Source organism: Bison bison, unplaced genomic scaffold (genome assembly GCF_000754665.1).
Source record: "Bison bison bison isolate TAMUID 2011002044 unplaced genomic scaffold, Bison_UMD1.0 scf7180017864490, whole genome shotgun sequence".
Classification (NCBI taxonomy): domain Eukaryota; kingdom Metazoa; phylum Chordata; class Mammalia; order Artiodactyla; family Bovidae; genus Bison; species Bison bison.
Genome location: NW_011495049.1, coordinates 3,874,699 through 3,889,288, shown reverse-complemented (window position 1 = coordinate 3,889,288; position 14,590 = coordinate 3,874,699). Strand labels below are relative to the sequence as shown.

Genomic DNA, 14,590 nt, shown 5'->3' with positions numbered 1-14,590 from the left:
CAGCCTGTGAGTGTATCAGCATGGCCTAGGAATATGTAAATGATTTTCTGCTTTCGAGCATAAAGTATATATAGACACACAGAGAGACAAGATTTTTTCCTTTTGCAAACAGCATTGCTTTATGGCAGATTGCCAGAACTCAGAGAGACATGCTATCACGCTGTCAGGAGGCATTGTACCAATGAGGAAAGATAGCAGTTTCAGGTATTGTATAGACTAATTGTGGTGTAGGTACGCCAATTGATAAAAGAGCAGAAATTTTGGCATTACATCAATAAGCAGTATAATTAAGGTAATAGGTAGCATGCCATCTAATCAAGTTACTACAGTAATACCAATGTGTGTTAACTTTAACACTCTCTGAATACTAATTACTATTACTTTCAGATTTTTACAGTACACAGTATATTTAACAGAATTTAACATATCTGGATAATTACTATTGTGCTAATAATTAAAAATAGTTATTATTCCAAAAAAAACCACACTGTAGCTAGTTTTTTTTTTAAGTATTTTCCAGTTATGAATTATCATATGACTAGAGAATATAGATTCTCATTTTTTTATCCTAAGTATTTTATTGTATGTTGCCATCAGTGTATATAAAATAATTACCCTTGTGAAACAGAAAATTATGACTATTCAGAGAGGTAGACATTAAGGACTGACAAAAGTAGAAGTTTGTATAGTATGGCACGTTACAGAGAGGCTTTTGTACAGGCTTCAAATTTAGCTTTCCTTTGAATATTCACTGGTTTATGAAACGTGGTTTGCAAAACCTTGTCAAGATTCGTCTTACTACAAAAAGGAACAGACTTTCTGGGGCCTGAAGGGATTTGTACTTGAAGATACTCCAGTCAGCAGAGGGTCATGTTGAGCATTCTGCAGACAGAACTGTTTCAAATCTGCAGCTGCCTGGGAAACCTTCACCCGATCGAGCCCGGCCTCCAGCCGGAGCTGTTGAACCACTTTTTTCATAGCCGCAATGCTGGATGAACCAGACATGGCGCACTGGAAAGGATGGCAGATCTGCGGGCCGTCGGCAGCTCTGCGGTGGGTCCGCTGGGCCAGTCCGCGGGGCTGGGGGTCTAGATTCTCATTTTTAAAGATGCTTTAATGTAAACATTGTATCCCCTAAATAGAGTTTGTGTAAGTCTACCTTTATTATATAGAAATGCAAGTTAAAAAACAACAAGGTTTTATATTTGAAAAGACATCTAAAAATCTCCATTGAGTCATCTCTATTTGTGTAATGGAATCGATGAACGATGAATTTCCTATGAAATATTATTATTGAAATATAAGTTATACTTGTCTAATTCTCACTTTTAATATATTCTACTGCTTTCAGATACTTAGAAAGGACTTAGATAATCAGTACCCATAATTCAAGTCACTCTCCCTATACGTACCCCTTCTCATGCTTTCATCTCTCCATCTTTCTGGTGTTTTCAATCATCTTGATACTTGATTTTTTTCTGTTTTCTCTAATTGTTTTTTTTTCTTATCCCCATAGGCCAGCATTCATTTCTCTTGGTTCAGTCATGCCTGCTTCCCTACTCAATTGTTGGCACTCAAGTGCTGAGTTTTAAGTGTGTCAATGATGCTTTTACTGAATTTGACAGAATCAAAGGTCAATGAGATGTACATATGGAAGAAATCCCTACAATTTATAATACTATACATTGAACTTCTAGCTTTTAAATAAGACCCAAACCATTTCTGTTTGGCAACAATACTGACTACTGTTTAAAAAAAATGATGTTATTTACTAGACATCTATTAAAAACTGGAATTTTTTTTACACAAGCATTCCTTCTCACTTGAAATGCCATAAATACAAAGAAATGTAATTAAAATATATAAAGACTGAGTTTTGATTTCACATTTTTTTGATAAGTAAACATTTTATATATTTAATTATTATCTATTATTATTATTATTTTACTTTACAATATTGTATTGGTTTTGCCATACATAACACATAACAATAGGTAGGTCAGGTATTGCAATAACAGCAATAAAAATAAGGCTAGAAAATAAGTGGCTTAGAAGGTCTAAAAAATGACTTCAAAAATCTAAAAAGAGCCTATTGCTAACTATATAGAGAAGGTTGATAATACAGGTGAAAAGAGTAAAACTTATGAAAATGAGAACATCAGCAAAATGGTGGAGTACAAAGCTCCAGACTATTTTTACTAGAGAAATAAAGGAGAGACTGGTGGCAAAAACTTTATAGGACCCTTGATAATCAGTGAAATGATCTACAGAAAACAAATTAATATCCAGAAAAGAAAAAGGAACATTCAAAGTGGTATGACATTATGTGACATTTTTACTTGTAATTTTCCTACCCTCAACCCACTGGCTCAATGTAGTTTGGCAAAAGCAGTGCCTCATCCCAGTTGCATTCTGTCAGCCAGAAAGAGCAGAACAAATCAAACAAGCAACATTAGAAATTGTCCGGGTGTTGCCTGATTGGTCTCTATGTCAGCCAACTCAGAGATGAGATAGCTGAGGCAGCAGAGTTCAAATTTCAGGCGAGCAGGAACTGTGGGAAGCAGTGGTCATGGCTTGTGAAAACACAAGGACACCACAAGAACTCAGATACCCATGAGAACAGACTACTGATGGAGGAGCACAGTAGAACAGGTGAGGCACCAAAAGAAGCTAGGATAAGACGCTTAGGGAAGCAAGATGCTTAAAATCAGTCATGCGCATGGGGCAATTGAGGACAGAAAAAATCATAATCAAAAGATCAGGGGAAAAGAAAAACATGTCTTCAAATTGCCTGAGAAGACCTTAAGCTTTCATAACAAGCTGAATAGTGAAAAGCTTCTCTGATGAGAATAAGTCTGAAAACCAAAATAAGCCACTTTTTCAAAATTTTCAAGATCTGCTTTTGGCAAAATCTGCCGCAATGTCCACAAAATATTGCAATATGTACAAATAAATAGGAAAATATGGCCTATTCAAAGGAACAAAATAAATCACTTAAAACTGTTCCTGAAGAAACATAGGCATAGGATTTATTAGGGGAAAAAAATTAAAACAATTGTGAATATGCTCAAAGTGGCAAAAGAAAACAAAGAACTTTGGGATATGAGAAAATTATGAAGGAAATAAAAATATCAATACAGACAGATATTATCAAAACAGAATTTCTGGGGTTAAGAAATGCAATAATTGAGCTGAGACACTCATTACAAGTGTGCAACATGAGTTTCAAATAGGCAGAACACAGAATCAGCGAACATCATGAGGAATAAAAGAAAAAATAATAAAGAAAAGTGAGCATTAGGATCTTATAGGACACCATCAAGTGGATTAATATACATTAAGGAAGTCACAGAAGAAGAAAGGAAAGGAATTAGATTATTTAAAGAAACAATGGCCCAAAATTTCCAATTGAGAAAACATACAAAGTTCAAGAGTCTCAATAAACTCTGAAGAGGAGAAAACCTAAGAAATTCACACTGAGATATATTATAATCAAAATTTTGAAAGATAAAAAAAGAACTTTGAAGTCATCTAGAGAAAAGTGACTCATCACATACAAGGCATTCTTAAGCAGATTTATTAGTAGAAATTTAGCAAGCCAAAAGAAAGTGGTATGGTATTCAGGTATAGCTCATTTTATTGCACTTCACTTTATTATGCTTCACAGATACTGCTTATTTTTTTTTTCTTTTAATAAACTGAAGTTTGGGGCAAACATACATCAAGCAAGTCTATTGTCTTCATATTTCCAACATCAGTTTTTCACTTAATATCTTTGTCACATATTGGCAATTTTCACAATATATCCAACTTTCATATTATTCTTATATTTGTTGATTTATGATCAATGCTTTTTGATGTCACTATTATAATTGTTTAGGAGCACCATGAACCGTATAAAAGAGCAAATTTATAAAAGTGTGTGTTCTGACTGCTCTACTGACCAGCTATTCCCACATGGTCTCTCTCCTTGGCCTATCTATTGTCTGAGATGCAACAATATCAAAATTAGGCCAAATAATCATACTTTACTTATCTCTAAGTGTTCAAGTGAAAGGGAGAGGGGCATGTCTTTCACTTTAAATAAAAAGCTAGAAATAATTAAGCTTAGTGAGAAAGCCATGCCTAAAACTAAGACAGGCCAAAAGCCAGGCCTCTTGTACAGTCAGCTAAGTTGTGAAAGCAAAGGAAATTCTCTTGAAGGAAATTAAAAATGCTACTCTGGAGAACATACAAATAAAAATGTGAAAGAGCCATACTGCTGACATGGAGAAAGTTTTAGTAGTCTAGATAGATGATCAAACCAGCCACAATATTCCCTTAAGCCAAAGCTCAAGAACATTGCTTAGAAAACATTTTGAATTGTGTCCTATGTTTAAATTATGTACCAAAATTGCTATGCCAAAGTCCTAATGTTCAGTACCTCGGAATGTCACCCTATTTGAAGACAAGGTCTCAAAAGAGGTAATTAAGCTAAAATGAGTTCATTTGGATAGACACTAATATAATATGACTTATATCCTGATAAGAAAATGAATTTTGGACACAGGCATGCACAGGGAGAAGACCACGGGAAGACACAGGGAGAAAACAGCGACCTATAAGCAAAGAAGAGGCTTCAGAGGAAATCAACTCTGTTGGCACTTTGATCTCAGATTTTAAGTCTCAAGAATTGTGAGAAAATATATTTCTGTGTTTAAATCACCTAGTCTGTGGTACTTTCTTATGGAAACCCTAGCAAATTAACACACTATGTCAAAAACAACAACAAAAGATAATTATTAAACAAAATATTGTGCAGGACGTGAAAGAGATGTGTTAGTCACTCAGAAGCGTTAGACTGTGACCCCATGGTCTGTCTGTTAATGGTCTTCTGTTTATGGGATTCTCTGGGCAAAAATCCTGGAGTGGGTTGCCATGTCTTTCTCCAGGGGATCTTTTTGACCCAGGGATCAAACCCAGGTCTCCCACATTGCAGGCAAGTTCTTTACTGTCTGAGCTACCAGAGTTGAAGGAAAAGGATTTGAACTAACTCAAATAGATGATGAGGAAGAATGAAGGGAACGGTGATTGTGGGCTGGAGGTAAAATGTACACTTCCTATAAGGAAGATAATAAACAATGAAATTTAAAAATTAATATTCAAGGTAATTTATTAGAGAAATGGCAATAAACAACAACAGAATCAGTGGAAAGAGCTGAAAATAATTGGTTCTATGGAGAGGGAATGGAGGGTAGGGTAGGATATTATGTGGAATTATTAAATGCTGTAATCACATTGATGTATAACTTTGATACATATAAAACATAAAATATATAATCTATAATAGTTATTGAATTTTTTGCTACATGTTACAAATAAAAAGTTAACATCACAGAGCAACAGTTATTTCTCTTTTTTCACCCAGGTTGATAAAGGCAGATTCAGAATTTGAAATCAAAATGTAGAAGTCTCAATTCAATATTCATTTTCAAATGAAACCATATAACCTGGGCTTTCCAGACCCTTGAAAGTGGAAAGCTATTTCTAGTTCTACCATATATGAAAGGGTTGACGAGATTATGCCACAATTATTAGGCACTACTGAGATGGCTTCTGCTTCTACTACATGGATTTTAAGAAAGAGCCATTAATTTTCAATTAACAACCTTGAAGATTATCCAAGTCTTACGTTGGGCTTAACTGAAAGTTTCAATTCATTCCAAGGTAATTAATTTTAATCCAAACCCCAAAATAGTGAGAATGCATACCTTTAAATTTTAAGAGTAAATAACTGAACTTTTTGGAAAGCAAACTATTAATATTATCTTGCTAGACTGAAATGAGAATACTTGAGCTTGACATTACACTACTGCAGGGAGAGCTAAAGATTTTCATTTACTGCCCAAAATATGGTTTAGACCAAAGAGCAGCTTCACTTTACTCTTTGTGAATTGTAATATAAAAATATTAAACATTGACTGAAATGATATTTGCATTTCTGTATATGGTTATGTGCATGTGAATGATGGGAAGAAATATACAAAAATACAGCTAATAAAGAGAGCTGTGCTAAAGTACTCCTGAATCTATACATCTTGTCTCTATTTTTAGGCCTTCATGGATCAGTCTAAAAAGGCAATAAATATTAGTAGTTGTCAGCAATCCTCAGATCCCAGGGAAATTTGACCTAAGTCAGGTTTACATTTCAGATCCCAACCACATATATTTCTGTTAGCACAACTATAAAAGTAGCAAAATGAGTTTGTAGTTTAACAATTCTGGAGTATTTTCACCTTTCTTTTTTCATTCTGCTAGAATTTTTCCTTTGTCTCCCGTATCTATGACAGCCAAATATTCATTTAATCTGTTAACATCTTCAGTGTACTGAAATGGGATTGTTTCCTAGTCATCAAAATAATTTAACTCATAATAATGGAGAATTTACTGTGAGCCAGGCTCTATGCCAGGTTCTGAGAAAACAATGTTAATTAATATAAACTCTATGTGCAAATCAGAGTCATGATGGACCGCTGTACATGTGCTGTGAATACAGAGTCATAGTAATGGGGGTAGTGGGAAGGTTCCAGGCAGGAAGGAAACTACTGATAAATTTAGAAGGCTGCAACATAATCTGGGAGGTTTAGGACTTCATCCTTCAACACTGCTGTTTTCAGTCATGACACTGTTTCACACTGGAGTCTCATGACACACACTTTTTGTGTGACAGGTGTTACAATTAATGTTCTCTCTCTCTTTTCAGTTTGGTAATTTAAAGCTGACTCATTGTCTTTCTTCTTATATCATTTATATCCAACTCTCTTTTGAGTAATAAAGAGCTGATATTTCAGTTGTTATATTGAAAATTGTAAATGGGAATACACAAGACGTACACCACATTATCTGCTGTATGCTAAATTTGCTGGCTTTCCCCACAACACCCTATTTATGATCTCTGTTCTTAGCAATCAGTCAGTTCAGTCACTCACTTGTGTCTGACTCTGTTACCGTATGAACCGCAGCACGCCAGGCCTCCCTGTCCATCACCAACTCCCGGAGTCTATCCAAACTCATGTCCATTGAGTCAGTGATGCCATCCAACCATCTCATCCTCTGTCATCCCCTTCTACTCTGCCCTCAATCTTTCCCAGCATCAGGGTCTTTTCAAATGAGTCAGCTCTTCACATCAGGTGGCCAAAGTATTGGAGTTTCAGCTTCAACATCAATTCCACCAATGAACACCCAGGACTGATCTCCTTTAGGATGGACTGGTTGAATCTCCTTGCAGTCCAAGGGACTCTCAAGAGTCTTCTCCAACACCACAGTTCAAAAGCATCAATTCTTCTGTGCTCAGCCTTCTTCACAGTCCAACTCTCACATCCATACATGACCACTGGAAAAACCATAGTCTTGACTAGATGGACCTTTGTTGACAAAGTAATGTCTCTGCTTTTTGATATGCTGTCTAGGTTGGTCATAACTTTCTTGCCAAGTGGCAAGCGTCTTAATTTCATGGCTGAAATCACCATCTGCAGTGATTTTGGAGCCCAGAAAAATAAAGTCAGCCACTGTTTCCACTGTTTCCCCATCTATTTGCCATGAAGTGATGGGACTGGATGCCATGATCTTCATTTTCTGAATGTTGAGCTTTAAGCCAACTATTTCACTCTCCTTTAGCAATAAGTGCCTTCATTTCAGAGACCTGCCTCTTCCTCACTGCCATAGTTCTAGGAGTTTCTCATCACACTACTCCATCATGCTAGTCACAAGGGCACATATACTATTTCTAGTGAAGGCATTCCTCTGGGCATGGTGATTGGCACAGGAATGACTATAACCCAAATTAGAACAAATCTATTGTGTTCTGAAGCCAAGGATGCTTCACCATGGGAAGAGCCTGAGGAAGTGGCTCTGAGAGATACCCCTGGGATGATTGCCTGAGGAGAATAAAAGGGGAAAAATAGAGGGGGAGGGAGGGGGATAGAAAGATAGGGATGAAGAAAGACAGAGACAGAGAGATAAGAAGGAATGAGGATACAAAGGCAATATTATCATTAGAAAACCCCAAACACATTCTATTGCATCTTTGAAGTATCCAGTTATGGTTGCTACTATATTTTTATTTTTTACACTTTATGTAAATATGTGTGTTTTGGAGTGTGTAAGTATTTGTGTATGTGCTGAATAATATTTATATATTTGCATGTAGGGGGAAATTTTAGAATCAGTGATGTAGAACTAGGCAGAAAATATTCAAAGTATTTAAACAAGCAAGTGATTTGGATTTTTAGAAAAGTCATTTGGTAGTCATGAGAAATACAATCCAGCAAGTCTAAAGGCAAAAAATGTGAAAAAGAAAAAACAGTGGGGGAAATCATTTCTATAGTCCATGTGACACTGATTTTATCATATTATTCTTATTAGTTGTGGGAGTATTAAATATTATTACCAAAAGTTTATAATATGTAAACTATATGCTAAATTTCTTTATGTATTACTTCATTTAATGCTTATAACATCTCTGTAAATTATATTTTATTATTATTATTTTCATTTACCTGTTGATGTTTAGGAGATGAAGTAATGTGTTCAATTTTATGTGCATAAAGTGAAGTCGCTTAGTCATGTCCGACTCCATGGACTGTAGCCTACCAGGTTTCTCTGTCCATGGGATTTTCCAGGCAAGAGTACTGGAGTGGGTTGCCATTTCCTTCTCCAGGGGATCTTTCTACCCAGGGATCGAACCCAGGTCTCCTGTATTGCGGGCAGATGCTTTTACCTTCTGAGCCACCAGGGAAGACCTGTATGTGCATCGTAGTTCATAAATTCATATTCATATACAAGTACACCTGGCATCTGAGATGGAAGCCATCATTCTTCATATTTCCCAGATTCTGAAGACTTGAACAATACAGTTGGAATTATGTTGAGAAGAGTCATGAATAATGGTTGATCCTTGACCAATGTGAGGGGTAATTCACATATCAATTATACTAGGCTCTCAATATCCACAGTTCCTCTGTATCCACAGATTCAACCAACCATGGACCATGTAATACTGTAGTATTTGCTACTGAAAAATATTCATGTATAAGTAGTCCTGGACAGTTTAACCTGCCTAGGTTAAGGGTCAACTGTATAGACCTGGTGGTACTTATAGGACTGACATGTGACTAAAGGGTTGAGAAAAAAATCAAAGTTTTGAATTAGCAAGTAAATATGATACCATCAAACAAGAGATACAGGGGCCTGAATCTTCCCAAAGAGAAATAGAGAGAAGAGAAGAAATATAGCAGATTCAGTCAAGAAGAGGTTTACTTACTGTGGTTAAAAAAACAAAAACAAAAAACACATTCTATGAATACATAAGAATATATTCTCTTGTCATCTTTAATCAGGTGTTAATTATACAATAGGACAAAGATAGTAAAGTATGGGTGTTACTAATCTTTTCTTGTAACCTAGCATTAAAGGATTCAGGCTTTATTCTTGCTGTTCTTTCACACTCATTACTACCCATCAGGTAGGTACCTGACACTGCCAAAGGATTATTTGGACTTTTGTTATGAAAATGTAGAGGAACGGGGGAATGTAGAAGGCTTATAATTATTAGAAGTATGAAAATAAATTTTTAGAAAGTTTTGGTATAAGGAATACAAAGTTTTGAGGTATAAATGAAGAAAAGTTTGTAACGTTGCATTGTAGTATTTATCTTCTTAATAATAATCAAATAAAGCAATTAAAGAATGTGAGAACTCACACATGGTTGCAGACCTTTCATCAAGGCCCTTTACAGTGATGCGCTATGTTAGTCGCTTGGTCATGTCCAACTCTGCTACCATATGGACGGTAGTCTGGCAGGCTCCTCTGTCCATGGGGATTCTCTAAGCAAGAATACTGGAGTGGGTTGCCATGCCCTCCTCCAGGGGAATCTTCTTAACCCAGGGATGGAACCCAGGTCTCCTGCACTGCAGGCGGATTCTTTACCATCTGAGCCACCAGTAACTTTCAATAACTAGATCATCTGAATCAAGATTTCAACAGAACTGCAAAGAAATACCCCTTTACCCTCTACAGAAACTAAAATTATTTAAAGCAAGTTACAAATAAATGTAATTGCTATATGGTGAAGACACAATCAAACTATTTTTGATTGTCATAGAGTTTCAACAGAACTGGACAATAGGGTTTACATTCTCATGTCCAAGGATTGAATCAACACTATAATACCTGGGGCAAACCTGGAGATGGAGTTAGGGCGCTAACTTATGAACAGGTCACATAGAAGTATATAGGTTTCAAAATAAGTTTCTTAAACTGCCTGTATTTACAAATAAGACCCTTTGAATTCTATCTTGGGCCAAATGTTCATTCTTTCTTCTGCTTTTTCCTTCTGCCCACCTCCCTCCTATAAAGACTTCCCCAAACCTTTTATTCTGGACCATAAGTGAATCTGTCATTTTGTGGGAACATAAGCATAACTTTAACTGAAACAACCACCTCAAAATCGTTTCTTTAAAATATCCTCAAAAGGGCTATCTCTTGACTTTCAGAGTGAAGCTTTCCCAAGCAAAAGTCTATGCCTCTGAATTATTTCACTTACATATGAAGTTACCTCAGAGATAATAATAGATATTAATAATTTGTTGACTCAGATAGTATGTCTTGACTCTAATGAGAACAGAGGAAGAGCCTGACTCTAAGACAAATTACCAAATTCACCCTTAGTGATCCAGGCAGCTAATGTTTTGAAGTTTTAGAATGGCTATTGGATCTCTACCAACAGCCATCAAAGGTCAATCTCTTAGGACACTATGAGGTATTGATGAAAATGAAAATATACTTATAAATCTATACAAAAATATTGGATAGTCATCTAAAATATCTAGCTGCTATTTCAGCACTGGAGATATATTAACAAATATGCACTGAAAACTTAGAACCAGGAAACCATCAAAGCATAAAGAGAACTTGTACGACAGTAATTCTTAAGCAGTGGTTCATATCAGCTGTGACAATAAACATTAAAAAAATAATCATCCATCCTATCCTAAACCAGTTGAACTAGATGTTCTAAGTGTGTGGCTTGGGTACATACATTTTGGAAAAAGTTTCCCATATGATTCTGAATTGCACCGTTATTAAAAAATCATTGGGTTCAGAGATCTGAGTCAGATATTTTCCCTGAGCAAGTAAGAGGTAGCATACCAACAAAGACTCCCTGATGAGACAATCTCACACTCTCACTTGGGTACCATTATATTGTTTAAAAAATCTTTACCATGTGAAACATTTTCAAGTTGTTTAGCTATTTTTGCTTCTGGCAGTAGACAGAAAGAGCCAGGAAACTGGTAGGAAGAGTATTTTCTCACTCTGGACAACTTGCTAATGAGGTTTATCTCAATCCCTACACTCAGAGAGAGTACTTAGTGTTCAAAAGACTTGTGAATGGGATCCATGAAGCAATTCACATGCAAAATACAGCTGTGCAGAAAAATGGCATTTTTCACATTTTCAAATGAATCTGCTTCTGAAAGTCATGTGAACTCAAACCAAACTTTCTACTATTCTGTCCCACGTGATGGGATGTGGAAATTTGCTTGAAGGTAAAGTGTGTTCTACTCTATTCTTTTCACAACTCATATTCAGACATTTTACTACTATCATTTCTTAGTAAGACATGTTAAGGTTCACCTTCTCACAGTAATTAAAAGTACCCTGCTATATATTAGTAAATTGCTGCCAATAGTATGATAATTAAGTTTCTCATTAATATTTCTAACCTACTTGAATTCCTTTTAATTTGTCGATTTTTTTTTTACAACATTTTGTGGCTGGTGGAAATTACTCCAAATACTTTCAAACTCAAAAAGTTGTTACATTTTTTGATAGGTTGGTCATATAAATTTTGTCATAGTCAATATTGTCATATTCAGAATATTCCATCAAATGAAACAGATACAATACAATGCAACATCTTTCAATATACTGTTGATGTTTAAACACATGAATTTTATAATATAGCATGAACACTTAAATTATTCCTTTCAAAACATTAATATAATTATAACATTATAATAATATCATAATGATGAACATATACATAAAAGACATATTCAAATTCATACAATTATTATATGTCTATCTTCTGTCTTATTTCTTATCTCCAAAACCAGATTCTGAATCCTCAGTCATCATTCTCAAGTTTTGAATATATCATACAATAAATTTGAATGGCAAAATTTTATACAAATGTTTAACAGATTCAAGCAATCATATGAATGTTTAATATCAACATAATAATGAATAAAATTAGCTGTGAACTTGAAAAAAAAACACATAAACTTTACTTTCTCCTCAGTTTACTAATAGGAAGCTTTTATATGATTGTTTTCGATGATTCCACATCTATAAAATATTTTTATGTTCCTTTCTTACTAATCAACTATGTTTGACTATCTTCACTGCATAACATGCTTTCAAATTCTGAACCAAGTCCATACTATCTATAGATAAGATTAAATGTAGGAAAGATAAGAATATCTCTTTGCCCCTACCTGGTCATACTCAGAATAATAAAGGGATGTTCAGTAACTAGGAAATAAGATGGAGATTCTAAATACCATGGAAACCTTTCTCTGTATTCCATTTTGCTTATTTATGGAGATGACTGCTGCCCTGACAGCTCAGTTCGCAAAGAATCCACCTGCAATGCAGGAGACCCTGGTTTGATTCCTGGGTCAGGAAGATCCGCTGGGGAAGGGAGAGGCTACTCACTCCAGTATTCTTGGGCTTCCCTTGTGGCTCAGCTGGTGAAGAATCTACCTGAAATATGGAGGACCTGGGTTTGATCCCTGGGTTGGGAAGATCCCTTGGAAAAGGGAAAGGCTACCTACTCCAGTATTCTGGCCTGGAGAATTCCATTGACTATATAGTCCATGGGGGTCACAAAGAGTCGGACACAACTGAGCAGCTTTCACTTTCACTTCCCATCATATTATATTAGGGTGGGATAGGGTTGTTGGGACAGGATTTAGATAATTACTGTGAATTTGAAAATTATAAAAATTTCGTGGCAGTTTTTACGTGTGATACACCTTAACTTACAGGTTATGCAATGGCCCAGAGTAAAGACGAATGTTAAGAGGATACCACAAGAGCCTAAGATTCCACTAACCAGATTATCTTCTTCTGTCATATTACTAATTTTATGTTACCTAAGGGCTTGCAGGGGAAGACCTAAAAGAAGTGTTGGAGAAGGTAGGGGATGGACCCTTTCTAACTGATTGACAAGGAGTTAGTTCTGAATTTTATTGTGAATATGCTTTGGTAACTCTAATTCATCTTTGAGTTGCCCTCTTGTCAGCTTTTTATCATTTGGGAAACTCATCTAAAGTGAATTTGTTGTTATTTGAAATGTATGCAGATTTCTGTATATACTTAAGTTATCTGATCACTCAAAAACACTCTTCTCTCTTGTTAAGTAACGAAATGTAATAAGTATTGATGTATTAAACTCACTTCTCCAATAATCTGTGAAAAGAGAAAACATTCCCCAGACTTAAAAGCATTAAAGTGAGTTGATCATGTATCATAAATACAAATGTTTTATCCAACAGTATATTGTAACAGAAGATGTACAAGGAAATTCTGAGAATGATCGAAGCTCTGGCTATACCACTAATAATGAGGACAAGGGAGCAAATTTCAGGGACTTCCCAGCTTTGCCTGAGGAAGTGCTGAAGAAACTGCCATTGATGATAAAATGAAATAGAATGTCTCATAAGATGGAGAAGACATAAGAAAAAACAAAAACAGTTGACATTGAATAACTGAAAAAGCATAAATGTTTTATGTCTAAGATAAAATGAGACCACAGTGAAGAAAACAACTTTACTTTCTAAAAATATTTTCATATCTAATGATAAAGGAATTCTACTTTAGAACATAAAGCAAAAGTCAGAACATTGAATGACAAAAATTAAATGCTTACTCAGTTAGTTATGTAAATAAACACTGATTTGGAAAAATGTCATTAAACGGAATAGCTGCTTATGCATACACATGATATTTATTTCTTATAATTCTATAGTTATAAGTAATTCATTTTTGCTAGATCATTTTTTAAGAAAGGAATTTAATAAAAATTTTATGTTCAGTATTTAAATTCCTTTTTCAAAGTACCAAGTATAACAAATTTTACTTATTTACTGACTGTAGTGGTTTGAATAGTATTCCACAAAAGATATGTTCAAGTCTCCAATCAGTTCAGTTCAGTCACTCAGTCATGTCCGACTCTTTGCGACCCCATGAATCACAGCACGCCAGGCCTCCCTGTCCATCACCAACTCCCAGAGTTCACGGAGACTCATGTGCATCAAGTCAGTGATGCCATCCAGCCATCTCATCCTCTGTCATCCCCTTCTCCTTCTGCCCCTATTCCCTCCCAGCATCAGAGTCTTTTCCAATGAGTCAACTCTTTGCATGAGGTGGCCAAAGTACTGGAGTTTCAGCTTTAGCATCATTCCTTCCAAAGAACACCCAGGGCTGATCTCCTTCAGAATGGACTGGTTGGATCCCCTTGCAGTCCAAGGGACTCTCAAGAGTTCTC

The 14,590-nt window shown here is 35.6% G+C and overlaps 1 protein-coding gene across 1 annotated transcript; it reads right to left on the bottom strand.

The window, feature by feature from the left end:
- Positions 1-558: 558 nt before the first annotated feature.
- On the bottom strand, positions 559-1,083 carry LOC105005375 (guanine nucleotide-binding protein G(I)/G(S)/G(O) subunit gamma-5). The gene has a single exon (XM_010863350.1). The coding sequence runs from the start codon at positions 1,003-1,005 to the stop codon at positions 799-801; it is 207 nt and encodes a 68-aa protein (XP_010861652.1). The 5' UTR covers positions 1,006-1,083; the 3' UTR covers positions 559-798.
- Positions 1,084-14,590: the final 13,507 nt, after the last annotated feature.